Source organism: Pseudophryne corroboree, chromosome 12 (genome assembly GCF_028390025.1).
Source record: "Pseudophryne corroboree isolate aPseCor3 chromosome 12, aPseCor3.hap2, whole genome shotgun sequence".
Taxonomy (NCBI): Eukaryota; Metazoa; Chordata; class Amphibia; order Anura; family Myobatrachidae; genus Pseudophryne; species Pseudophryne corroboree.
In genome coordinates, this window is record NC_086455.1 from 171,373,589 (window position 1) to 171,401,173 (window position 27,585).

Below are 27,585 nucleotides of genomic sequence, written 5' to 3' on the forward strand. Positions count from 1 at the left end.
AAGATTCGGGTCTAATGTGAAGGGTGACGACCCGGGAGTAACCAGAGTCCATCAGGTGTGAACCCGTGGGGTAAGTACTGAAACACTGGCTTTAATCTTTGTTCTGTGTCCAGGGTACGAGGTGGGTTAAAGCCGGGGCTTATGTCTGAAAGGGGTATAAGTAGCAAGACGATATTCTTACATGATGAATCTTCTCCATTGGCTACAGAGGACGGTCTCTGAATTTCAGTAAAATTGGCTTTGACGTTGAGATTTTCCAAATGACCGAATGCTGCGTGCGTCGTCACATGGATTTCCGTCAGCAGAAATTCATTCTGCTCTGTATAGAAGCTGCAAGAACACAAAACTAATAACTATATATAACTAGAGTTTGTTCCTTACGATTTTTATTAAATGCTGCATAATCTTAGTTGCTTGTCTCTTTTCTAGTGTGGAACGCTACGATCCTGCTAAAGACTCCTGGGATATGGTGGCTCCAATGGCTGATAAAAGGATTAATTTTGGAGTGAGCGTTATGCTGGGATTTATATTTGTAGTAGGCGGTCACAACGGGGTGTCTCACTTGTCGAGCATTGAGAGGTATGACCCTCATCAGAATCAGTGGACTGTCTGCAGACCGATGACGGAACCCAGGACAGGTGAGAGAAATGTGAAATATAACATGAACCATCAATAATTTACATTTCAAGGCTGTTTTCTTGTGAATGTTTTAGTAGCGTTCTTGATAAATAATTTACTTGTTAGTGAAATCCTAGTAGTTCTGTTTCTTACCAGATGTATAACTGCTGCATCAGCCAACAGGAAGAAGTGCATGTAAGATACTACGGGTGCGACTCGCTAGCTGTTCTCAGTCATTACACTTCTGTCATCCATATTGCCAGGGGGTGTGTTCTTGTTACTTTGGGGGATAACCAGTAACTCACGGTACATTACCCGGGGCTATCCTATTAGTCCCGATAAGCCGTCACACGCTGCGGCTTATCCGGGTTTCTGTTGCTGTACCGGGTGCCGGCTCCCGACACTGCCGGTGCAGCGCTGACCTCTGGCTCCCAGGTCACATGACTGCCGCCGGGGTCAGTGGAAGATGGGGGGCTGCTCCGGCTTCCTCGCCAAGGGTCTTGACACCCTCAGCGGGCATGCGAAAATACAGGTCGCCGCGGCTTCTCTGGGATTTTGTTTTGCCTGAGGCAGGCGAAACCAAATCCCCGGGGCTGTTTCTCACGAAACCACACAGGTTTCATCGAATCTGTGTGTTTTCGGGAGTAAAGCGTTTTTTGTTTGTTTGTTTGTTTTTTTTAAAGCGATCGAAATTGGATGGCCTGTAAAAAATAAAAATAAAAAAAATAAAAACCTGTGTCTTTTCACCTCTAATTGGATGCCCCCCTTAGAATTGTTTGAGAGAGGGAGGGTTTCTTTTAATAGAATATTAAAATTCATGTTCTTTTTCTTTTTTTTTCTTGTGGGTTTTTCTTTTCTTGAGTTGGTTTGCATGAGGGTGGTGTCCTTTCTTCAGGATTAGGATTTTGTTTCCAAAGGTCAGTCAATTACATTGGTATGTTCCAATTGAGTTGTATAAAAAAAAAAAAAAAGTGCTCGCTTTTATTTACCCCATCTATTGCCATAGTATAATCAGCTTCCTAAATCCTACTGTCCACTTTCCTTATTACCCACAGATAGTAAAATTTGGGCCAAATACTAGCAATTAGGCTCAGGTGATATTGTTTCTAATCCACCCAGATCGTACAGGGTTAATGCCAGGTAAATCAACCTCCATTAATCTCCCGTGGTTGTTCACCCACACGCAGGTCTGTCACGTACAGGAGTCGTCCTCAGTAATTGTTTCCCTTGACGCTGCCATGGCATTTGACTGTCCAGTTTCCCTTTCTGTGTGAGACTGTGAGATGCTGTGATATAGGGATTCCTTCAGTGGGTTCTGCTTTGTACTGTACTCCTGCAGCTCACGTGGCTGTGACTTCATATTCTCTCCCTTTCGCCTATTACATAGTACAAGGCAAGGCTGTCCCCTCTCCCCGGCACTGATTGCTATAGCCATTGAGCCCTCGGCCTGTCAGTTACGGCCCCGTTGTGATATTCGGGGGGTTGAATTGGGTTCTAGTGTAGTCAAGTGGCGCTTTACGCCGATGATATGTTGCTGTTCATTAATGATTACTATACTTCTAGCTCTTAATCTCATTCATCGCTTTGGTAGCTTCTCTGGTTTGTCCATAAATTAGGATAAATCATTTATTCTCCCCAGAAGGGGCCCATGCCTAGTCACCCCTCCAGTTTCCCTCCCACTGCCGTTGGCGGATCATTTCTAATGCCTGGGTATTTGCATTTGAAACATGGCTCAGGATTCTATTTCCCTAAATGTCACACATTATGTGGATTACTTGAAAACCCAGACGAGCGCCTGTTGTAATCTTCCTCTCTCACTGATGGGTCGTATCAATTTAGGGATGAGAATTGTAAAGCAGGTGGACGAGTCTTCCCCCCCCCCCCCCCCCCCCCCGGGTTATATTCCACCGGCCAACAGTGAGAAATATGTGTATTACTTTGTAGCATATTAACTTTCCTGTGTACTAATATGACTTTATTTCTCTATCGTCCTAGTGGATGCTGGGGTTCCTGAAAGGACCATGGGGAATAGCGGCTCCGCAGGAGACAGGGCACAAAAAGTAAAGCTTTAGGATCAGGTGGTGTGCACTGGCTCCTCCCCCTATGACCCTCCTCCAAGCCTCAGTTAGATTTTTGTGCCCGGCCGAGAAGGGTGCAATCTAGGTGGCTCTCCTAAAGAGCTGCTTAGAAAAGTTTAGCTTAGGTTTTTTATTTTACAGTGAGTCCTGCTGGCAACAGGATCACTGCAACGAGGGACTTAGGGGAGAAGAAGTGAACTCACCTGCGTGCAGGATGGATTGGCTTCTTTGGCTACTGGACATTAGCTCCAGAGGGACGATCACAGGTACAGCCTGGATGGTCACCGGAGCCTCGCCGCCGGCCCCCTTGCAGATGCTGAAAAGAGAAGAAGGTCCAGAATCGGCGGCAGAAGACTCCTCAGTCTTCTTAAGGTAGCGCACAGCACTGCAGCTGTGCGCCATTGCTCTCAGCACACTTCACACGGCAGTCACTGAGGGTGCAGGGCGCTGGGAGGGGGGCGCCCTGGGAGGCAATGTAAACCTATTTTTTGGCAAAAAATACCTCACATATAGCCTCCGGGGGCTATATGGAGATATTTAACCCCTGCCAGAATCCGTTGAAGAGCGGGAGACGAGCCCGCCGAAAAAGGGGCGGGGCCTATCTCCTCAGCACACAGCGCCATTTTCCCTCACAGAAAGGCTGGAGGGAAGGCTCCCAGGCTCTCCCCTGCACTGCACTACAGAAACAGGGTTAAAACAGAGAGGGGGGGCACTAATTTGGCGTTAAAAATATATAAAAAGATGCTATAAGGGAAAACACTTATATAAGGTTGTCCCTATATAATTATAGCGTTTTTTGGTGTGTGCTGGCAAACTCTCCCTCTGTCTCTCCAAAGGGCTAGTGGGTCCTGTCCTCTATCAGAGCATTCCCTGTGTGTGTGCTGTGTGTCGGTACGTGTGTGTCGACATGTATGAGGACGATGTTGGTGAGGAGGTGGAGCAATTGCCTGTAATGGTGATGTCACTCTCTAGGGAGTCGACACCGGAATGGATGGCTTATTTAGGGAATTACGTGATAATGTCAACACGCTGCAAGGTCGGTTGACGACATGAGACGGCCGACAAACAATTAGTACCGGTCCAGACGTCTCAAAAACACCGTCAGGGGTTTTAAAACGCCCGTTTACCTTAGTCGGTCAACACAGACACAGACACGGACACTGAATCCAGTGTCGACGGTGAATAAACAAACGTATTCCTTATTAGGGCCACACGTTAAGGGCAATGAAGGAGGTGTTACATATTTCTGATACTACAAGTACCACAAAAGAGGGTATTATGTGGGATGTGAAAAAACTACCTGTAGTTTTTCCTGAATCAGATAAATTAAATGAAGTGTGTGATGATGCGTGGGTTCCCCCCGATAGAAAATTATTGGCGGTATACCCTTTCCCGCCAGAAGTTAGGGCGCGTTGGGAAACACCCCTTAGGGTGGATAAGGCGCTCACACGCTTATCAAAACAAGTGGCGGTACCGTCTATAGATAGGGCCGTCCTCAAGGAGCCAGCTGACAGGAGGCTGGAAAATATCATATAAAAGTATATACACACATACTGGTGTTATACTGCGACCAGCGATCGCCTCAGCCTGGATGTGCAGAGCTGGGGTGGCTTGGTCGGATTCCCTGACTAAAAATATTGATACCCTTGACAGGGACAGTATTTTATTGACTATAGAGCATTTAAAGGATGCATTTCTATATATGCGAGATGCACAGAGGGATATTTGCACTCTGGCATCAAGAGTAAGTGCGATGTCCATATCTGCCAGAAGATGTTTATGGACACGACAGTGGTCAGGTGATGCAGATTCCAAACGGCACAAAGGTGTATTGCCGTATAAAGGAAGAGGAGTTATTTGGGGTCGGTCCATCGGACCTGGTGGCCACGGCAACTGCTGGAAAATCCACCGTTTTTACCCTAAGTCACATCTCTGCAGAAAAAGACACCGTCTTTTCAGCTTCAGTCCTTTCGTCCCTATAAGAGTCATATTTGCCCAGGGATAGAGGAAAGGGAAGAAGACTGCAGCAGGCAGCCCATTCCCAGGAACAGAAGCCTTCCACCGCTTCTGCCAAGCTCTCAGCATGACGCTGGGACCGTACAGGACCCCTGGATCCTACAAGTAGTATCCCAGGGGTACAGATTGGAATGTCGAAACGTTTCCCCCTCGCAGGCTCCTGAAGTCTGCTTTACCAAGGTATCCCTCCGACAAGGAGGCAGTATGGTAAAAAATTCACAAGCTGTATTCCCAGCAGGTGATAATCAAATTACCCCTCCTACAACAAGGAAAGGGGTATTATTCCACACTATATTGTGGTACTGAAGCCAGAAGGCTAGGTGAGACCTATTCTAAATCTAAAAAAATTTGAACACTTACAAAGGTTCAAATCAAGATGGAGTCACTCAGAGCAGTGATAACGAACCAGGAAGAAGGGGACTATATAGTGTCCCGGGACATCAGGGATGCTTACCTCCATGTCCCAAATTTGCCCTTCTCACTAAGGGTACCTCAGGTTCGTGGTATAGAACTGTCACTGTCAGTTTCAGACGCTGCCGTTTGGATTGTCCACGGCACCCCGGGTCTTTACCAAGGTAATGGCCGAAATGATGATTCTTCTTCGAAGAAAAGGCGTCTTAATTATCCCTTACTTGGACGATCTCCTGATAAGGGCAAAGTCCAGGGAACAGTTGGAGGTCGGAGTAGCACTATCTCGGATACTGCTACAACAGCACGGATGGATTCTAAATATTCCAAAATCGCAGCTGATCCTGACGACACGTCTGCTGTGCCTAGGGATGATTCTGGACACAGTCCAGAAAAAGGTGTTTCTCCCGGATGAGAAAGCCAGGGAGTTATCCGAGCTAGTCAAGAACCTCCTAAAACCAGGAAAAGTGTCAGTGCATCATTGCACAAGGGTCCTGGTAAAAATGGTGGCTTCCTACGAAGCAATTCCATTCGGCAGATTTCACGCAAGAACTTTTCAGTGGGATCTGCTGGACAAATGGTCCGGATCGCATCTTCAGATGCATCAGCGGATAACCCTATATCCAAGGACAAGGGTGTCTCTCCTGTGGTGGTTACAGAGTGCTCATCTTCTAGAGGGCCGCAGATTCGGCATTCAGGATTGGATGCTGGTGACCACGGAGGCCAGCCCGAGAGGCTGGGGAGCAGTCACACAAGGAAAAAAAATTTCCAGGGAGTGTGATTAAGTCTGGAGACTTTTCTCCACATAAATATACTGGAGCTAAGGGTAAATTTATAATGCTCTAAGCTTAGCAAGACCTCTGCTTCAAGGTCAGCCGGTATTGATCCAGTGGGAAAAACATCACGGCAGTCGCCCACGTAAACAGACAGGGCGGCACAAGAAGCAGGAGGGCAATGGCAAAAACTGCAAGGACTTTTCGCTGGGCGGAAAATCATGTGATAGCACTGTCAGCAGTGTTTCATTCCGGGAGTGGAAACTGGGAAGCAGACTTCCTCAGCAGGCACGACCTCCACCCGGGAGAGTGGAAACTTCATCGGGAAGTTTTTCCACATGATGGTGAACCGTTGGGAAATACCAAAGGTGGACATGATGGCGTCCCGTCTGAACAAAAAACGGGACAGGTATTGCGCCAGGTCAAGAGACCCTCAGGCAATAGCTGTGGACGTTCTGGTAACACCGTGGGTGTACCAGTCGGTGTATGTGTTCCCTCCTCTGCTTCTCATACCTAAGGTACTGAGAATTATAAGACGTAGAGGAGTAAGAACTATACTCATGGCTCCGGATTGGCCAAGAAGGACTTGGTACCCGGAACTTCAAGAGATGCTCACAGAGGACTTATGGCCTCTGCCGCTAAGAAGGGACTTGCTTCAGCAAGTACCATGTCTGTTCCAAGACTTACCGCAGCTGCGTTTGACGGCATGGCGGTGGAACGCCGGATCCTAAGGGAAAAAGGCATTCCGGAAGAGGTCATTCCTACCCTGGTCAAAGCCAGGAAGGAGGTGACCGCACAACATTATCACCACATGTGGCGAAAATATGTTGCGTGGTGTGAGGCCAGGAAGGCCCCACGAAGAAATTTCAACTCGGTCGATTCCTGCATTTCCTGCAAACAGGAGTGTCTATGGGCCTCAAATTGGGGCCCATTAAGGTTCAAATTTCGGCCCTGTCGATTTTCTTCCAGAAAGAATTGGCTTCAGTTCCTGAAGTCCAGACCTTTGTTAAGGGAGTATTGCATATACAACCCCCTTTTGTGCCTCCAGTGGCACTGTGGGATCTCAACGTAGTTCTGGGATTCCTCAAATCACATTGGTTTAAAACCAGTCAAATCTGTGGATTTGAAGCATCTCACATGAAAAGTGACCATGCTCTTGGCCCTGGCCTGGGCCAGGCGAGTGTCAAATTGGTGGGTTTTTTCTCAAAAAAGCCCATATCTGTTTGTCCATTCGGACAGGGCAGAGCTGCGGACTCGTCCCCAGTTCTCTCCCTAAGGTGGTGTCAGTGTTTCACCTGAACCAGCTTATTGTGGTGCCTTGCGCCTACTAGGGACTTGGAGGACTCCAAGTTGCTGGATGTTGTCAGGGCCCTGAAAGTATAGGTTCCAGGACGGCTGGAGTCAGGAAAACTGACTTGCTGTTATCCTGTATGCACCCAACAAACTGGGTGCTCTTGCTTCTAAGCAGACTATTGCTAGTTGGATGTGTAATACAATTCAGCTTGCACATTCTGTGGCAGGCCTGCCACAGCCAAAATATGTAAATGCCCATTCCATAAGGAAGGTGGGCTCATCTTGGGCGGCTGCCCGAGGGGTCTCGGCTTTACAACTTTGCCGAGCGGCTATTTAGTCAGGGGCAAACACGTTTGTAAAATCCTACAAATTTGATACCCTGGCTAAGGAGGACCTGGAGTTCTCTCATTCGGTGCTGCAGAGTCATCCGCACTCTCCCGCCCGTTTGGGAGCTTTGGTATAATCCCCATGGTCCTTTCAGGAACCCCAGCATCCACTAGGACGATAGAGAAAATAAGAATTTACTTACCGATAATTCTATTTCTCGGAGTCCGTAGTGGATGCTGGGCGCCCATCCCAAGTGCGGATTATCTGCAATACTTGTACATAGTTACAAAAATCGGGTTATTATTGTTGTGAGCCATCTTTTCAGAGGCTCCGCTGTTATCATACTGTTAACTGGGTTCAGATCACAGGTTGTACAGTGTGATTGGTGTGGCTGGTATGAGTCTTACCCGGGATTCAAAATCCTTCCTTATTGTGTACGCTCGTCCGGGCACAGTATCCTAACTGAGGCTTGGAGGAGGGTCATAGGGGGAGGAGCCAGTGCACACCACCTGATCCTAAAGCTTTACTTTTTGTGCCCTGTCTCCTGCGGAGCCGCTATTCCCCATGGTCCTTTCAGGAACCCCACCATCCACTACGGACTCCGAGAAATAGAATTATCGGTAAGTAAATTCTTATTTTTTGTGAGCAGGAGCTGTCAGATTGTTCTTTTTTTGCTTAAAGGGGATGTGAACGCTCCCTGGGTATGGCTGCCGCGCTTGTGCAGGAGTCCCGCAACCACTCTGAACACATTGCATACCCTGCGGGTGTCTCGTATACATCCCGGCAAAATAATGGCATACTGCAATGCGATTCTGGGAGCTAATATCGCGCCCAGATCGCATGGAGTATGTGATTATTAATAGATGTGCCCATTAGTGATTTTGGTGCCGTAAGTATCAGTATATGGTAATTGTAAATCCTACACATTCACCGCTGAGCAGGGGTTTGTCCTGATCTGGTTACAACAGTGGATCCCAAACTTTCTTGAATCACGGCCCCCTAGAGTATCCGTATTTTTTTTTTCATGGCACCCCTAATATTTAAGTTTTATTATTGATATTTCTCTTTCATCCACTAGGGGACACTGGAGATTTCTCAGACAGCTGGGGGTGAAGGGATGCAGACCGGAGGTAGCACAGTATAATAAAAAAAAAAAAAAAAATATGCCCAGCTGGCTCCTCCCCCTTCACGCTCCCTAATCCCTCCAGTTTGAAAAATTGTGCATGATTTGGCAGCACAAGAAAGGAGCTCTTACTCCATAAGAGAAAAAGAATTCTATTTAAATCTATTGAGCTGATCCAGCCTAGTGGAAAGGAAGGTTAGAGCTCCCAAAAACGGTTAACAGTTTAAGGGGTGTACTCAGTCATATACTGCCGTCTTGTTGGAAAGACTGCAGTTTCTAGCGCCCAACAAGTTCCTCTGGCACTTTTTGTATGGTGTACTAATTAGCTGCCATCTTTCAGGGGAACTCAGTGATGTCGTTGCAGAGACATCATACTATTTCCACTTCAAACGAGGAGGGAGCACAAAGCAAACACACAACTGCAATTGGGGTGCTCCCCTTAAGGTCAGCCTTTGTACACGCATTTTATTTTGAGGTGACCAGTACAGAGAAGAAATGTTCATCAAGCTAACAGTGACATGGTAACAGATCAAAAGAACACAAAGAACAACCAATATCCGCAGCATAGCAAGAGGTTGTGTGCTGAAAAGTAAAATGAAAGAATAGGGAGGAAGGGAAAGGGAGGGGGGGAGGGTAGGAAGAGAACATGGCACCTGTCAGGTGAGAAGCAGAACCAGGGAATAAAAGCGAAAGGACAAATGGGTAATAGTAATTATTAGATAGAGAACAGGTGCTAACCAATTAGAATGTCTGCAAGTGTTGAATGGGACCACCCTGCCTCCAAACACGCCCCCTCCTTCCTGGCCAATAGGAGACCACTGCTCTGGAACCCTTGGTAAACGATTACTGCGTGCAGTTCCAGAGGCTCAACTAAAAGGCATTCAGACTTCTATTTATTAGAAAACGGGGTCAGGAGAAGGACATTAAGCACGTGCGCTGACACTGGCCTATATGCTGCGTTCCAGACAGAGTGCCCAATTATTATCTGAGCTCCCATGCCAAAGTAACGGAAATTGTAGAATTATCAATGCCATATATCCATGTATATCTTTAACAGTATATAGAAACATTTTAAGCTTCTTTTTCCGTTTTTCCTTTCTGTGCAGGAGTTGGAGCAGCGGTGATAGAGAACTATCTGTATGTGGTCGGGGGTCACTCAGGGTCATCCTATCTCAATACAGTACAGAAATATGACCCCATCTCGGACACTTGGCTGGACTCGGCTGGCATGGCATATTCCCGATGTAACTTTGGTCTGACAGCCCTTTGAACATAAGCACATTGTGTAATAATAAGTTCCTGCATGAGCAGATGTCCGAGGCCTCGTTTCCAGGAAACACAAAGATGTGGAGATACGGGAGAAATGAGATCTTCTGCCGGGTGACGACCTTCAGCAGTTATGGTCACTTATTTTTGTGTTCCGTCAATCCAAACTAGCATGACTCCGTATTCCCAATCTTTGAGTATTCTCAAGAGCTCTGGAAAGCTCTGGAATAATTATCAACCATTGCAGTTGTAGTCTGTGGTTATTGCTGGTGCTGGAGATGTAAGTTTACAATGAGCAAAAATGGATTCTGTCGGGTCTCTTTAGCCTTTGCAGATGCATCTGCCCTTTATGTAACAGTCCTCACTTTCTGAGCAGCTTCAGTGTAAAGGTTCACGATGGAAAGAGTACAAGTCATGTGTCCCCCATGGAATGGTGAGGGGGTATGTCAGCAATTTCTATTATTTTCTGTGGCAATATGGGAAACCTTCACTTAAACCAAGATACAAAACCTGCAGGGTGTCACAGGAAAATTTGTGCATGTGTTTGTACAATTGTTCCCAATTTAAGAATACTCCTCTTAAATAATAGAAATTTGGAATTTTTTTGTCTTCTACAGTGCTATCCCAAACCTATATACAATTGATATTATGCATTGCACTAGCCATTGGTTGTGGAAATATTTCCTAATCTTACCTAATTATCCGTCTTCCCCTTGTCTAGGCTCTCCTCCTGCACTGCATTTAACTCCTAAGGCAGTGGTTTGACCACTTTGCTAAAATGGGGGAAAAATATAAAAAATCATGTGACAAAAATATAATTGATTCCAAAAGTGCAAAATTGATCCTAAGGAATGTCAGCGGTTCCTACTGCAACAAAAATGGCCGTCTCCACTGCACTAGTATTCTGTAGCATCACCTAGACACGTCCTGCATGGAGCTTCTGTGTTCTCAATTGTCCCTAGGGAATTGACAGATTTGCATTCTCATACATATTGATTTCACCCAGAAAGTGTCTGATTCCCCTATATTCATAATCTATAACGTTACATAGACCATTCGTGCAGTAGAGCCTCCATTTTGTCACTTGTTCCTAGATAGGCTATGTTCTGTTGATTCAAAATGGCTGCCACCGCTCTGTGTAGAAAACGAGTACACTTCAGTGTGGTATTGTGACATAGCCAGATTTATTTTACTTGAGTAGAATAACATATTACCAAACCTGGTGAAAACGCCCTATATCCGTGAAGCCTGCCCTCGTCATTGTTACCCTGGCTTCATAGCAGTTGGGCTGTAACGCACAAGCGTCTCTCTGTTATTCAGTGACCATGTCTGACCCGCTGCACATGACTGGCGCCACTACTGCACTGTTTAATGCTACAATATTATCTTGTAGAAATCTCGCCTATTATATGAAAAGGTCGAAAACGGCTTTTCAGAAATAATCTAATATTCTAAATAAACATGTTGTATAACCTCTACCTACTGTATGTATATGGCAGTGACAAGCAAATAGTGTGTGAGTGTGTCAGATAATACAATATGTCTATAATATCTCACAGAGCAGGGACAGTGAGAACCAGCGGTCTGTACTGACGATACTGGAGACCCGGCGAAGGTCACGTCACTCAGTGGTCTTGCCGGGATCCGGTCTCTAGGTCGACACTATCTAGGTCAACCACTATTGGTCGACAGTAACTAGGTCAACGGGGTTTCTAGGTCGACAGGTCAAAAGGTCGACTAGGTTTTCACGATTTTTTTTCTTTTTTTGAACCTTTTCATACTTAACCATCCACGTGGACTACGATTGGGAATAGTAACCTGTGCCGAGCCCTGCGGTAATGGAACGAGGCACCTTGCCTGAAGCACGGCGAGCCATGCGAGGGGATATGGTGCACTAATTGGGGTTCCTGGTCACTCTACGAAGAAAATGACACAAAAACCATAAAAAAACTTATGTCAACCTTTTGACCTGTCGACCTAGACCCTGTCAACCTAGAGACCCTGTTGACCAATAGTGGTCGACCTAGACACTGCCGACCTAGTTACTATCTACCTTCCATACCACACCCGGTTTTGCCTGTATGACTATAACGATAAAGGACTGGCGCACGTCGTTGGGACATCCTCTGATTTTGCTGAATACATTTTTCTTTAGCTGCTTTCTATGCATTGTGTCATCAGACAGACTTGTGGTTTTTTGTTGTTGCCCTGGATACAACCCAAATCTGCTGTGCTACCTGCATCTGACAAAGCTTATGTATAGAGACACTGGCCGGCATGTAATGAAGTCCGAGCTCAGCGGCCGTGCGGGATGCTCGCCGAACTCTGACTTTTTTTAAAGGGGCAATCATTTAGAAGGCTAAACCATGTCTTGTAAATGATCGCCCCTTTAAAAAAAATAAAAAATCAAAGTTCGGAGGGCATCCCGCATGGCCCCTAAACTCGGACTTCATTACATCCCGCCCTGTCTGTCGCATAATTACCAAAATAATGACCCTTCTCTGATAAAATACTGTACATGGCTGAAAGGGGTTTGGTATGCTTGACCACCATACCAGCGCCACATGTTCCCAGGATCGGGAGTAATCCCTGCTAGCTGGCATGCCGAGTGACGGGATTCTAAGGGGGCAGGATGTAGAGGGGGGGGGGGGGGATATTGTGATCGGCGGTCATATAACTAAATCCTATTGGAAGGCCAGGATGACGTGAGCTGCGTATTTGCATGCCTTCCCATCATACTATCCCTCTGCATTCTGTGTTGGGCTGAGCAGAAGGTGGACATACGGCTGCTGCATACAGACACCATTGCCCTGGGCACAGGTGAGCAGAGGCCCTTCTGTGTCTCTGGCTGCTCCTCTCTACAGATCAGAGATAAAGGAATCTGTGGTTTTCATTTAATTTTAAAAAAACCTTGTAATTAAAGGGCTATTTCCAGCTGTGATTTTAGTCTAGTAATATGTAATGCCGTAGTGTGCTCTCTGGATTCTGTTACCGTGAGGAAAATGGAAAACTGCGCCCAATATGACATCACTGACTTTATATTCTGTAAGTGGTGTTCATGAGTTGCAGCACAGAGTTCAGTCACATAGCAAGGGAAGGTTATTCCGATACGTTCAATAAGATGGAACGTTGTGTTCCGGTTCTAGGATCTGTCACCTTCTCCTCATGGTGCGCTGGAACTCCTCACACGCTGTGTGATTGGGAAGAAGACGTATTAGATGGCAGAACAGTAACAATCCCTTAGACATCAGGGTCCAGGCTTTATGGTATAGAGGCTTCGTCCCTAGTCACGTCATCGCTATACTATTGTATGTGTAAATAAACAATGGTGCTATCTGTAGGACTGCTGACTCTGAAGTAAGTTGGATCCTCTGTAAATGTCCTTACGTTTTGCCCTTTGGATCCACCAAGTGTTGAGACATTGTCTAGAAACTTGTGCATAGAGGAGGTGCTGTAACAAATACCAGGAGCCGTCAACAAACGCCTCTGAGAAATTGTTGATGGCTATTGACGTTTGTGTTGCTGTTACTGGCTCTGCATCTTCCATGACTCCTTTACTCGCACATCATTTTCCCGTCCCTGGCTTGTGACTCGTAGCAGCCAATTAGATGGTCATTTTTGTAGTGCTTGTTAAAAATGCAGACATCCAGTTACTGGGCGCCACGAGATCTTCTCCCGCTGCGCTGGTTTGTCATAAACATCCTGTTGTTTCCAGAGTTTTATTTTTTTATTTTTATTTACCTGGACGTTTGTTTTTTAATGTTTGTTTACAGCTTATTCTACAGTAAAATAGTTATACAGAAAACAAGCAGCGCCTCTTTGTAGCATAATACACGTCCGTTTATGCTGATTGGTATGTACCAGATAACCTATAGTAGGCATTCTACCTTATGTTATGGCCAAGAGGGGCAGTTGTTGAATTTACCAAAACGCATCATATGGGCAGCTCATGCGCAAATAAATAGAGGCAGGAATTTAGCTGAGTGTCACCAATAATTCAAGCTGATCATCGCCAGCTAATTTCTGTGAGGGCTGATAGTTATTACATTGGTATTTTATTTACAGAGAGTCAGGTTGTACAAGGCTTCTTAACATGCTTCTGCCTGATATTTAAAAGGGAAATGGGTTACGAGCAAGACACGCCTAGTAAAAGCATTGCCCTTTTAAAGTTCGGGCATAACCGCAATCAAAAGTGCCGGGTTTTACAACCAGATGCTTCGTAAATAAACCTCATCCGTTCAATTGTTTGCGGAAGCAGATTCTTAGTTTTCTTTTTTTTTTAATGATCTCATTGATGTTTACATGTTGGCTTTATATTATGTTTAAAAAAAGATGGAGGCGTGCAAGTGTTTGTCCATATACAATGAAACCGACATGAGTAACTCATTGGTAAAAATGTTTCCACACCATTTTATAATCTACCTACACATTGCAACAAATAAAACTCTATCAATAGCGACAGGTTGTTTATTGCACTGAGGGGGCGATTCAGAATTTTTGGGGGGCACTCAAAGTAATGGGCGCCCATCATAGCAATTCAGTTGTTGCTTCGATAGGATGCCCTTTACCTTTTAAGTGCCCAGGTTTAGCAGCGCACAGCAGCTAAACATGACTAAAATAGTGCCTGCAATGTGAAAAGTTCTATTTTGGTCCCGAAACGGGACACTTTTCTGCAAAACATTAAACGGCAGAACCATTAAATTGCTACTGTTGGGCTCCATCTAGTGGCCAGCACCTAAAAAACAATTTGATCACCCTTTGCTAGGTCCTGAATACTAAACTTGGGACTTCCTTAGGTTAAGACTGCGGGGTAATGCTTTGCAGTTAGCTGATTTGCATATTGTGTAACTACAAGTTCCTGTATTCACTGATAGCCAAGAGTCTTGTAATATCAGTTGGAGAGACGCTTCATAAACTATTATATTATTTAAGAGTGCAAAGTAAGCCAGCTGAATAATATATACAGGGTGATTCAAAAGTCGCAGTACACCCTTTTGTTTCAAAAACTACAGGAAATGGGAAAACAGAACACTCCAGTAAGGTATGGGTGTGGTGGGCTATCTTTTTTTAGGGTCTGTAGCAAACATGGGCGCCATCTTGAAATCGGCCATCTTGAATCTAAGTCAGTTTTCCCATTTCCTGCACAATTTTGAAACGGTGTACTGCGACTTCTGAATCACCCCGTAGTAACTGTTGTCTCCCTTCAGAGTATTAGATGAATTTCTTGGGTGGAGTGGTAAAACTGAATGTGCTAGCATTATTTGTGGTGATATTTATTATTCAGGGATTTGTGCATTATGGTTACAGGTATAAACTGCTAATGAGTATATCTGTTTGAAGTTATCTGTTTAACCTCTGTCTGAGATGTCTTCCCTCCAAATCTCTCCTGCCTCATCTGCATTAAAGCATCGCTGTTATCTGTGCTTGCAAATCATGTTATATTTAATGTTTGCCTTGTACACTTATTACAGTTTTTTTTTTTTTTTTTATTAAATTGTTTGGGTTTTTTTTTTTTTACACATTTTCTAATTCTTTCACAATGTGGCCATTGCTTTGTATTAATGTTTCATTTTCTGTCAGACAGAGTGGCAGGGAATAACGTTTTCTGTGCAGCAATACGCCGTTAGTTGTTGGGTGTACAAGTATGGAATATGTTATCAGGGATTTGAGAGTACAAAGCTTTATTCAGTTTGAGATATTGTGCCTCCATAATACTAAATTAAATGTTAAAAGGATTCTAGTCTGTACAGATAATGACCATGACAACTGCTTCCTAATATCAATAGTTGTCAGAGCTCCTCACGGTATCTGGAAGGGGGTGGACGCTGCAACAGCGATTGTTTTCTGCTCTGTCTACAGAACTCTTTGGGTACTGTATTAAATATCCCATAGCTATACTTAATATTGTCCTAATGTTTCTGGATATGATTTACGCCCTGCTAAGCGTCATGTGTTATCCATAGTCATATGACCTATGATGTAGTGAGCAGATGCGCTCTGGAACGCTCCTCTTCTCTGTACGATTACATGTGCATTTAGCATTTACATGGCAAGGAGGGCTCTGATACAGGGAACAAGCTTGAACGTTGAAATACAAGTGTGTTCCAGCTTGCCGAAAGTATTGTTGCATGTTGCAGCCCTGCCAGTCTGCCGTATACAGAGATTTTGGAAGCGTAAAACACGTTTAAGAGCACACACAGATGTCTCATTCACTTAGCATTTTTTTCATATTCAAAGTTGTATTTCATATTCAATTAGCCGATGCTTGAAAAGACTCGCTCCTCTCTAGTCACACTCTGGTTCAGTAATAACAGGCCGGTCTTGCAATAATGGTAGTGGCGCATGGCTGTATAATAAGGTCCTCATTTCAAACGCTAAAATACAATGACCCATAGTTAAATGCTAGTAGCGAAGTATAACTATATCTACTGGTGTGATATGCAGCGGCTGTATGATTCATAACCTCAACTGGATGATTTTATTTATTCATATTTTACTTTTGTACATTACTAAATTGATGGTTTCTTACATTTGGCTCTGGCTCCCAGGGAATATAATCCAGGTCCGTGTTAGGGGCTACTCCTTATTTACACATGCTGATAGCAGCATATGTGTTCGGGAGCTCCAGTACAACTGTATAAGACTTCTAGAGCCAGCGAGAGGGTTTTCTGCCTGTATCAGCCACCCATTGTTCCCTTAGTGCTTGCTGTGCATACCGGTACTTAGGATACCACCAGGACTTACACCTGCAGCAGAAGAGGCTTACACAATTGGCTGCAGACTACAGGATGAGAGGCTGGACTAATATACTTGGAACAAGTAATGGACAGGACTGGAGCACATGAGGTTAAGGTTAGGATTGGGATAGACTCTCTGCTAGGGCAGCTGAGGTAACCTTGAGGTGGAGTATGAGAACTGTGTAGATGGTAAATATCTTGCAGACTGAGCACAATGTTAACACTGAGGAGGTAAGCGAGAGGTAAATAACCACTGGAACAGGACAAGGGTTCAGGCATGGCATGGGCTAGACTTCTGACGGGCACAAAATCCAGCAGACGGGCAGAGTATCCACAGGCTAGACACAAGGTGCAGAAACCTGAGACATGGACCAGTAGTTTACACCACAGCATAAACTATAACCAGCAGGAAGAAGCTGGCCTGGCTGCCTAATAACACTGAAATCAACCAATCAACGCAGTCAGGGAAGAAGGAACTCCTGATGACACAAGCAAATGCAGCTGCAACGCTACACGTAAGCCTGAGACCTCACAGTCAAAAAACAGAAACCCCAGGACTCCTGGTCGCCTGGCAACTGCTGCCATCTTTGTACAACGTCTCGGTTACCTAGCAACCAGTTGGACTGTTGGATCCTGCGGCCAGAAGGTGCGGTGTCCCGGTTGCCTAGCAACAACCGGGACCCGGCCAGGAGACTAGGCCTGAGCTGTGGCATGTGACAATACATTTGACTAAAACAATAAGTTTGGAAGGTAGCCCTTGAAATCATTGGGGACCAATAACGGCACTTACGCATGGATCACTTTGTGCTTTACTCTTCATTGATGGGATTAGACCCAAGGTTCTTAGGCTGAATATTGCCCCAAAAAGGGCTGCCCCCAGTGGGTATGAGGCCGACGCACTTAAGTGTATTAGTCATCTAGCAATAATAGAACTAGACAATATAAAAGCAATAATAGACTCAGACTTTATAAGAGAGCATTTGTAATCCATTACAAACACTTGGTGGTAATTGAGAAGTACAGAAGTAACGTGACTATCGGCGAGCGCTGCAGCGCTAGACGTTCCCTCATACGCAATATTGAGGTTTTTTTTCTTTACTCAATGATAGAATCTTCAGTCACTATCATTACATGAGGCAATCCAGATATCACAATGAGAAGATCTTACAGAGCTAAAGCCCCCTACACACCGGGCGACGGCAGAAATTTGGGCAACGAACGATCTGAATGATGATCGTTATCGTCCAAATTGGTTTGCATTGAAAAACGACTGGAAATCAACGATGAACGACCGTGGGGCCGCGAATCGTTCATCGTTGGTGCATACACACTGAGCGATTCGAGAATGTTCATATCGCCCCCGTCGCCCAGTGTGGGTGGCGCTTTAGTCCTGTCCTGTTGGGACTTGGCTGATTCTCTGCTACACATAGATAAATATGTTTGTTAGATAAATATTCATTTTGGACTGTAGAAGGGAAACCATTCAATCACAAGAGTACATACAAACTCCCTGCAGATCTTGTTGTTGACCATCTGAATCTTGACGGCCATTGATGAGAAATCCTGGTCCCATACTAAATACCTTATTAATCAGTGATGCGCTTGGTACTGTAGATCGTGCTTGGTAGAAGTTTATTCATATAACTGGAGTTCTCTGCAATGATGGAATGACTGTAAAACGTGATGGTCCCTCAGAACTTATCATCCATGGCTTTGTGGTCCTTGGCCAAAAAAACCTCAAAAGAATATGGCTTGCAGTAAATTCCTGGTTATTGCAATAACTGGTTACACAACTCTTTCAAAACTATTAGTGTTTAAGTGCTCTGACCAAGTCCTCTTTGTCCATCGTTTCCTGATTTTATGGTCATGTGTTTTTGTTTTGTTTTTTAAATAAAGAAATTTTTGTGGTGACTCAGTGGCATCCAACACCCCAAAAATGTTGAGGATTGCTGCTGTAGATGGTTGTCAAACGCTGCATTAGAGACCATGATGTAGCTTAATAGTCTCATCCTAATTTCCTGGTTTATTAACGTGATGTCAACTTTCATTCTTTTTTTACCATTTTATCTAACCTGCTCCCCAGTGACCTCCTCCACCCCCCACCCCCCCCATTCCCTGAAGTCGGCACGTGTTGTAGCTTCATTGTTCTGTAGGACTTGGTCTGTCCAATGTTCTGCAGTGTAGCTTCATAGTGCTTGATTGAAGAAGAAAGTATGGACTGTAAGACCATTTGCCATACAGTGGAGGTTGTCCAAAGGGGTAATATGAACCTTCAGGGGTACAAGACTTCAGGGTAGTGCCGGTCACTGGTTTACATTTGGCAGGGTGAATTTGAGACTCTTCATTATATAGGTTCTGTGTGAACCCACACTATGTATTAAGCCTGGAGAAGTGATAAGCAGTGATAAGTGCAAGGTGATAACGCACCAGCCAATCAGCTCCCAACTGTCAATTTACATATTGGAGCTGATTGGCTGGTGCATTATCACCTTGCACTTATCACTGGTTTATCACTTTTCCAGGCGTAATACATCTGCCCCTCAGTGTGACTGGCTTTCCAATAACCTGGTGTGTAGCCTCTCTCTCCCATAGTCCTGTAATCTAGTATTGGGTTTCCCGTGTCCGCTTCTGGCCACCGTAACGGTTGTCTAGCAATGAACTGAACCTAATTATCCGCAAAAGGATAAAATGTAATAAATTGGAAACTGTCACACCATAAAATATAAAACAAATTCTGTCATAAGTGGTTATTTCCCTGTCATTGGTCCCTTGTATAAAAGAGAACTGTTCAGCAACGTATTGGCGTTGTGTATGACTGGGATTGTTGGGGGAAGCGCTCTGTTTTTTTAAGAACAGGATTTCTGGCTTATAAATCCAGACTGAAAAGGCATTTAGCCCTAACTGGCTGATCACACAGTAACTTGCACTCTGGTACGTAGAGATGTCAAATGCCTGAAGTTCCATAGTCAGGTGTTGATGCTTTTCCTTATAGGATTCGCTCTTTATTGTAAACCTTAGACTAAATGTACATGGTTCAGTGTTCCCACCAGGGTTCATTGCGGGCAGGGCACAAGGTTTGCAGGGGCACCTTTGGCACGCGCACTAAAAGGGGATGCGGCTGTCTGGGTGCATCCCGGCTTCATCCCCTTTTAGTCACTGATGAGGTCGTGCGGGCTTCCCCCATGCTCTGCCTTTGTGAGTAGAAGCCGTGCACACATATATTCACGTGGCAGCTGCACTGCAATGGGCAGGCTTTTTTTTAGCAAGGCGCCGCTAAAGGGGCATGGCACATTTTGCCCTTTAAAAATCTGGCAGGACGCAACGCCCTGCTAAAACAGCTTAGCGTGAACACTATGGTTATGTCAAATCTCTACTAGTAATTTAAGAAAACATTTTTTTTTTTCCACTTTGAGTATATTAGGAAATTCCCTCCCTTGCTAATAGTGGTTTTGTGCAGACCTCAACCATTTTGCTGTATAGATACAGCTAGGACCTCTGTCCGTCACTTTCCCCGCTGCTCCGCTCTTTATAAAGCGTGAGAGATCCTACACAGCATCTCTAATGGAAAGCCTTGCACATATGTGTGCACCAGGACCCAGCTACATGCAGCGTGTGATGGGGATTCCCACCAACGTACTACCATTGGGAAGTCAGAGGAATAAGTGCAATTCGGATTTAAAGTGGAAAACACTAATATCGCTGAGGGTTTGTTTAGATGACGCAAGACTATTAACCCCTTCTAGGAGTGTATCGCTCCTCTAGTGGAGTGCATCCACATGGAGAACAGCAACGTATAACACATTTTACAGAGAGTAGATGCAAAAAAAAAAAAAATCCAAGCTTGCCTTAAACTTATTATCCAATTTAATTTACATAGCACACTAGAGATTTACTGTACGAATTGCCTTATGCGCTGTGTTGTCCCCTCCAATGTCACAATGTGATGTTCCTTCAGAGCAGGTTCCATGATATAACTAGGGAGTGCAGTGTTTGTATTTCAATATGCAGATCTGTGAGACGGGAGTAGACTGTATATTATATTAAACACCATAAAACAATCTCCCTGCTACCCCTACTACCCTTTATGCGCCTTCCTTCAAAGAGTTAAGCCCAGATTTATCAAGCTTTGGAGAGTGATAAATTGCACGGTGCAAAAGTACCAGCCAATCGGCTCCTAGCTGTCATTTTTTTTAAACACAGCCTGTAACATAGGAGCCGATTGGCTTGTTACTGTATCTCTCTGCAAAGCTTGATAAATCTGGGCCTTAAAGGTGTAAAGCTCTTTTGCCTCTCATCCCTCCTGTCCACTGATCTGCTGCGTTTTCAGAACAGGTGTATATTCAATAGCATGTGCGTATTCTGCAATGTAGCTGCTAGATTGGCAGGATATACTCCTAGATCTGTCTCTGTATACCCCACCTAGTCTTCCTGTAAGAACCAGTATCCTATTATGCCCTTTCTCTACAATGGGGCTGTCTTAATCCCCATGCAATAGGGAGTTCAGCTATTTAATGGGGAACCTAAAACACAGAGGTGAAGCGAACAGCAAGACGGGGCTACAATACATTGTGGGTTATATTGTATGTTGCAATAGACAAATCTAGGGAATGTGTGTCGCGGTATGACCAGGCCTCCATTGTACTTCATATTGATGCCTGCAGGTTAGCAGGGCGATTATTTTATACATGTATACTTCATATTACTGTTCATTGTAAGAAAATATTTGTTTACAAAGCTGATATTTCCTTTTCTATTTTCTTTCATGCTGTGTATACTTGTAACTGTAATGTTGTGGTGAACGTGTAAGCTGTGTAATAAATACATAGTCATCTGTACAGGTGTGAAGTTTTCATACATCTTTCACCGTTACCACCCGATCAGTCCTACCTGTAAGATGCTCTCTTGATGTTACTGCATACATCTCTCATTCACGGCTACTTACCAGGAGACCTTCCTGAAGGTTTTATATAAAATCATCACAATTTGTTTTGTGTCCAAATCAAAACAAGCCCTTTCAATGCGCAGTGGTGTGTAGATAAAATGGGACACCTTTTGTTTTTTTGCTGTGTGTTTTCTTTTTTATTAAATGTATACTTTGTCTACTTATTATTCATATATTATACAATATACACACACCGTATTGTGCAAATGTTTTAGGCAGGTGAATGAACAGATGAGAAATCTAAATACAATCAATATTTGGTGTGAGCGCCCTTTGTCTGCAAAACAGCATCTGTTCTTCTAGGTACACTTGCACACAGTTTTTGAAGGAGCTCGGCAAGGAGATTGTTCCAGACATCTTGAAGAACTAACCACAGATCTTCTGTAGATGTAGCTTGCTCAAATCCTGAAATCCTGCTATCTCTTCATGTAATCCCAGACAGACTCGATGATGTTGAGATCAGGGCTCTGTGGGGGCCATATCATCACTTCTAGGACTCCTTGGGGCAGATGTATTAACCTGGAGAAGGCATAAGGAAGTGATAAACCAGTGATATGTGCAAGGTGATAAAGGCACCAGCCAATCAGATCCTAACTGTTAATTTACATATTGGATCTGATTGGCTGGTGCGTCTATCACCTTGCACATATCACTGGTTTATCACTTCCTTATGCCTTCTCCAGGTTAATACATCTGCCCCCTTGTTCTTTACGCTGAATATAGTTCTTAATAACATTGGCTGTATGTTTGGGGTCGTTGTCATGCTGCAGAATACATTTTGAGCCAATCAGATGCCTCCCTGATGGTATTGCATGATGGATAAGTACCTGCCTGTATTTCTCAGCATTTAAGCACAAAGAAACTGGCAACATCGTGGACCGTAGACGCAGTGGTCGACCAAGGAAACTTAGTGCATCAGATGAAAGACATTTCATGCTTACTTCCCTTTTGAAGTCGGAAGTTGTCCAGCAGTGCCATCATCTCGGAACTGGCAGAAACCATTGGGGCCAGGTGCACCCATCACTGTTAGAAGTGTGGCCAGAAGTGGTCTTCATGTGAGAATTGCAGCCAAAAATCCATACCTTCAGTGTGGAAACAAGGCCACGCGACTCAACTACGCACAAAAACATAGGGACTGGGGTGCAGAAACATGGTGTTTTAGACTGATGAGTCAAAATGTAAAATATTTGGTGTAAAAGGAGGCAGTTTGTTTGCTGAAGGGCTGGAGAGCGGTACAGTAATGAGTGTCTGCAGGCCACAGTGACGCATGGTGGAGGTTCCCTGCAAGTTTGCGGCTGCATTTCACCTGTGAAGTTGGGAATTTGGTCAGGATGGTGTCCTCAATGCTGAGAAATACAGGCAGGTACTTATCCATCATGCAGTACCATCAGGGAGGCATCTGATTGGTTCCAAATTTATTCTGGAGCAGGACAACAAACCCAAACATACAGCCAATGTCACCAAGAACTATCTTCAGCGTAAATAAGAACAAGGAGTCCTGGAAGTGATGATATGGCCCCACAGAGCCCTGATCTCAGCATTGAGTCTGTCTGGGATTACATGAAGAGACAGAAGGATTTGAGCAAGCCTACATCCATAGATCTGTGATTACTCCTCCAAGATGTTTGGAACAACCGCCCTCCAGAGCTCCTTCAAAAACTGTGTGCAAGTGTACCTAGAAGAATTGATGCTGTTTTGAAGGCAAAGGGAGGTCACACCAAATATTGATTTGATTTAGATTTATTTTCTGTTCATTCACTTTGCATTTTGTTAATTGAAAAGTTTATTTTTAACAATTCCTACCACACATGCCTAAAATTTTGGACAGTACTATGTATGTATGTATGTGTGTGTGTATGTATGTGTATATATATATATATATATATATAAATAAAATTATGCACACTGTGTTTATTAGTATTTTGACACCTCACTTTCTGCCACCCACTCCATTGCGGTGAAATTATTCTTTTCAAAACTTTTTTTTTTTTTTTTTAATTATCACATTATATAAATAGTTATTTAAACCTTATATTGCATTTTTGATTTAAAAAAAATGATATTGAATCAGTTTGGGTATGTGTGACCTCTGCTCTACTGACCGCTGGTCACAAGACCCACGCCGGGTCCCGTCGGCCTCCTGACTGCATCCCAATTGATCTTTTTACACCCAGTAGAAATAAACACAAAGATATTTTTTTTTTTTTTCATATAAATTTATTTCATTAAACAATAAAAGTGTAAAAAGAATTACAAAGCATTGCATAGATTATTCTCTCATCTAGGGGGAGATTTAGCAAAGCTTGCCATTTGTCAAACACAGCCTGTAAAATGACAGATGCCGATTGGTTGATACTTTATCTCTGCTTTGCTGCACCCCTCCTTCCCCAATCATTTCAGACAAGATATATAGATATATATTACACATTGCAGAACTATCATAGTCCAAACTTTGCCTTGGATGCCAAGTGTGAAGAAGCCGTGAGCCCTTAATATACCAGGGACAGCCAAAGTATTTGGGTTTTTATTACACAATTTAACATAACTTCATTAGGGACCTATTTTCACTTTACTATTCAAGATAAACACTGGAAGTTTTAGGGGGAAAAACTGTCCACAACATCTGTCTTCCAGGAACCCTCAGGTCAGCCATTTGTTAGGAAGATACTATCAGTAAGAGATGCTATATTCCTTTAGATAACTGGTTTCCTCCCATCAAGGTACAAAATAAAAACTAACAGTAAAATATTTTCTCTAATCACTGATTTGGAATCACCGTTTGTACAGATCCATTGTGTTACTGCAAGAACCCTGCACATCAGTCACCTGGTGCTTTGTTACAATGTATCTATATTGAGCTGGTGAATAAATTATAATACAGCTACAGATGGAGCAATACTAATGATACATTGTCTCCTGAAGTGAGGAAGATGCGACACATTGCCACTCTACCCTGGCACTGCAGTGTGACTAGACTGGCATACAGAGATACTGCTGGTTTGCTCTACCCTGGCACTGCAGTGTGACTAGACTGGCATACAGAGATACTGCTGGTTTGCTCTACCATGGCACTGCAGTGTGACTAGACTGGCATACAGAGATACTGCTGGTTTGCTCTACCCTGGCACTGCAGTGTGACTAGACTGGCATACAGAGATACTGCTGGTTTGCTCTATCCTGGCACTGCAGTGTGACTAGACTGGCATACAGAGATACTGCTGGTTTGCTCTACCCTGGCACTGCAGTGTGACTAGACTGGCATACAGAGATACTGCTGGTTTGCTCTACCCTGGCACTGCAGTGTGACTAGACTGGCATACAGAGATACTGCTGGTTTGCTGCACAGTGAAAAGTGAAGACAAAGGAATAAAAAAAAAAACTAATTTAACGTCATTTGTAAAATTCAACACTTCTTTGCAAACATATAAACAACAGACCTTATGCGGCTGTCCTCCTAACGAGGTTTTCAGCTGTAGGGTCTGATGCTCCTCTGGTCCTGGCAAGCAGGTGTCAGGGAGGAGCGTTCATGGCATCCTGACAGACTGATGCCCCTTTCACACCAAAACGGAGTCACTGAATACGGGTGTCAAGCCTGTTCACATTGCAGGCTGGAGCCGGGATATTGATGGGGCTTCGAGATGACGTCACCTCGTGGCCGGTGAGCTGGCTCTCCATACCGTGTGAACGGGACACGTATCGGATGACCCAGAGTACCGCTCACACTGCCCTGTAACCTGGGTGGTATTGCCAGGTCACGTCACCTGGGTTATTTTCACACAACGCCGTGACCCGGCAATAACCCAGTTCTCGATGTGAAAGGGGTAGGAGTCCACAACACACTGTGTTTAACCGCAGAGCCCAAATCCCACACAGTAACAGTCTGCATGTACGCTGGACAGGACGCTCGTGCGTGAAGGGTGCTCCGGAATTCAGCCTGCAGTGTGTTGCTTGGCCAGGACCAATGTAGCCGCACTGGAAACAGCTTCAAAGCTGCCGGATAGAGCCGACACAGACTGCAACTAGAACTTTCTAAAGCCTTCTTTACCTAAACATTATTTTAAGAAGATATACTGTATCTACAGTAACAATTAATGCTGCATTTAATCCATCATCCACATAGATTCTAATAGAACTCACATAAGAAAAGAGAACCTGTTGGGAATAGATAAAGGAACAGAACAAGTATGAGAGAGACGGGATGTAGTCAGGAGACTGCCGGTCACAGTACCTCCCCCTACATCCCGCCACCTCAAAATGCCGACAGTCGGCGTGCCAACTAACAGGGACTAAGCACACTCGTGGGTGTCCACAACACCCATAGAGTGTGGGAATAGAACCTGTGACGAGCCACCGAGCCCGCAGTATGGCGAGTGCAGTGAGCCCGCAAGGGGCTTCGTTGCCCCCACCAACATGCTAATCCCCGGGATCCTGCCGTCGGTATGGTGAACGGCTGGATCCTAAGCGCTGATCACCCATACCTAACCTGTAAAGACACTGTGGCCGCGCAGCTTCTGTGACCATGTCACACAAAGCCCCCCCCCCCCTTACACGTGCTGCAAGCCAGTCATCGTCACTCTGGTTTATATACCCCATCATAACTGCAGAGATATAGACAGATGCTATCACTGTCTTAGTGCTCGATGAATTAGTCATTTATCTTACTGACTAATGCGGGTGTACAGAACATATACAGGATCAGGGAAGACGCAGGCAGCCATTCGTGTGGAGCTTTGAGCAGAAAGTCCCAATCCTCTAATCGTAGGACATCAAATCCACATCCACTTCTCTGACGGGTCCCTGACCCCTACACATAGTGCAGGCTGCCAGCTTATGGCTGAACCAACACGGAGAAGAATCTGGCCTGTCCATTCGCCAGTAACTAACGACATCACTGAAGTATGACGCGCCTCTATTCGGTGATGGTGCATGCCTGTCAGCCACCTCCCAGCCCCGAAACACCCATTTATTGCCATGCCCTCCAGCAGCAGTGAGTGCCGCACCTATTCAATGCTACTCTGCTATGGGGACCATGGGGGAATTAAATACCCGTCACACCATCAGAGAGAGTCCTCGCATTGGGAGGACAGCTGTGAGGCAAGACGTTGCTAGTTCCTAGAGGACCGAAACACTGACCGCTGGATCAGCCTACGCGCCGACTCCGTCCACAGTAAATTACAGGTACCCTGTAACAGACCTTAGTCTGCTTTATAGGGGGTGCAAACGTCATTAAGACTAGCGCCATTTTTTCCCCCCTTAAAAAATAACCGTACTAAGGATTTTCAAGAACAGTTGTCGGCGGTCATTTCTCTGCAGCTCGCACATAAACTAAAGATGACAGGAGCAGCAACTCGGGAGGCTTGTGTAAAAGGATCAAGTTTACGTTCCTCAGGCCGTCGTAGTGCATCCAGTATCCGTCAATCTGGAAGGCTGCGGAGTAATGGTGTTCGTCTCTGTTGAACAGGGTGGCGCCTTCCAGCAGGTACCTGAAGGCAGATCATGTCAACAGGTCACATGACTTATTTTATCCAATGCGGCTCACTGCTGAGAAATGTGTGGACCTCATGCAACAGCGTCGGCTATATTCTAGACTGAGCCTATATTAACATGAGTTTTTACAGTTTACATACTACCCGAAATGCTCCGTAGCTCTGTACAATTAGGAATAGACCAGAACTAAAACAAGACTGGGTATAAAAAACATACCAGGGGCTCACAGCCTATTGAAAAGCAGGACTATATCTAAACGCAGCCTATTCATCCATTACAACTAGTGACATCATCTAGATGTTTGTGTGTCAGTGATGTCACTAGCTTCCTGTGTAAGATAACAGATTCAGTAACTGTAAACATTTCCCTGCCAAGGACAGGACAGATCTGACCTTGCAGTTGGCTGGCTACAGCTGCAGGCACATCAGTATGTACAATATGTGTGCGGGGGATGCAATTAATTTGTCGGCAGTCAAGATCCCGGCGGTTAGGATACAGACGCTGGAATTCCGGATCA

At 44.7% G+C, this 27,585-nt stretch overlaps 2 protein-coding genes across 3 annotated transcripts in view; one reads left to right on the forward strand and one right to left on the reverse strand.

Annotated features, from left to right (window-relative positions):
- Nucleotides 1-12,026, forward strand: part of KLHL28 (kelch like family member 28) — a 30,925-nt gene extending 18,899 nt beyond the window's left edge. The window contains exons 4-5 of the mRNA XM_063948546.1: nucleotides 430-638; nucleotides 9,743-12,026. Of these exons, the coding sequence (XP_063804616.1) occupies nucleotides 430-638; nucleotides 9,743-9,906 (373 nt within the window). The 3' untranslated portion in view covers nucleotides 9,907-12,026. The remainder of the gene's footprint in view (nucleotides 1-429; nucleotides 639-9,742) is intronic.
- An 11,777-nt stretch (nucleotides 12,027-23,803) lies between these two features.
- The window catches only part of C12H14orf28 (chromosome 12 C14orf28 homolog), a 33,252-nt gene continuing 29,470 nt past the window's right edge, over nucleotides 23,804-27,585 (reverse strand). For both annotated transcript variants that reach the window (XM_063948549.1, XM_063948550.1), the window contains exon 5: nucleotides 23,804-27,064. In XM_063948549.1, the coding sequence (XP_063804619.1) occupies nucleotides 26,881-27,064 (184 nt within the window). In that variant the 3' untranslated portion in view covers nucleotides 23,804-26,880. The remainder of the gene's footprint in view (nucleotides 27,065-27,585) is intronic.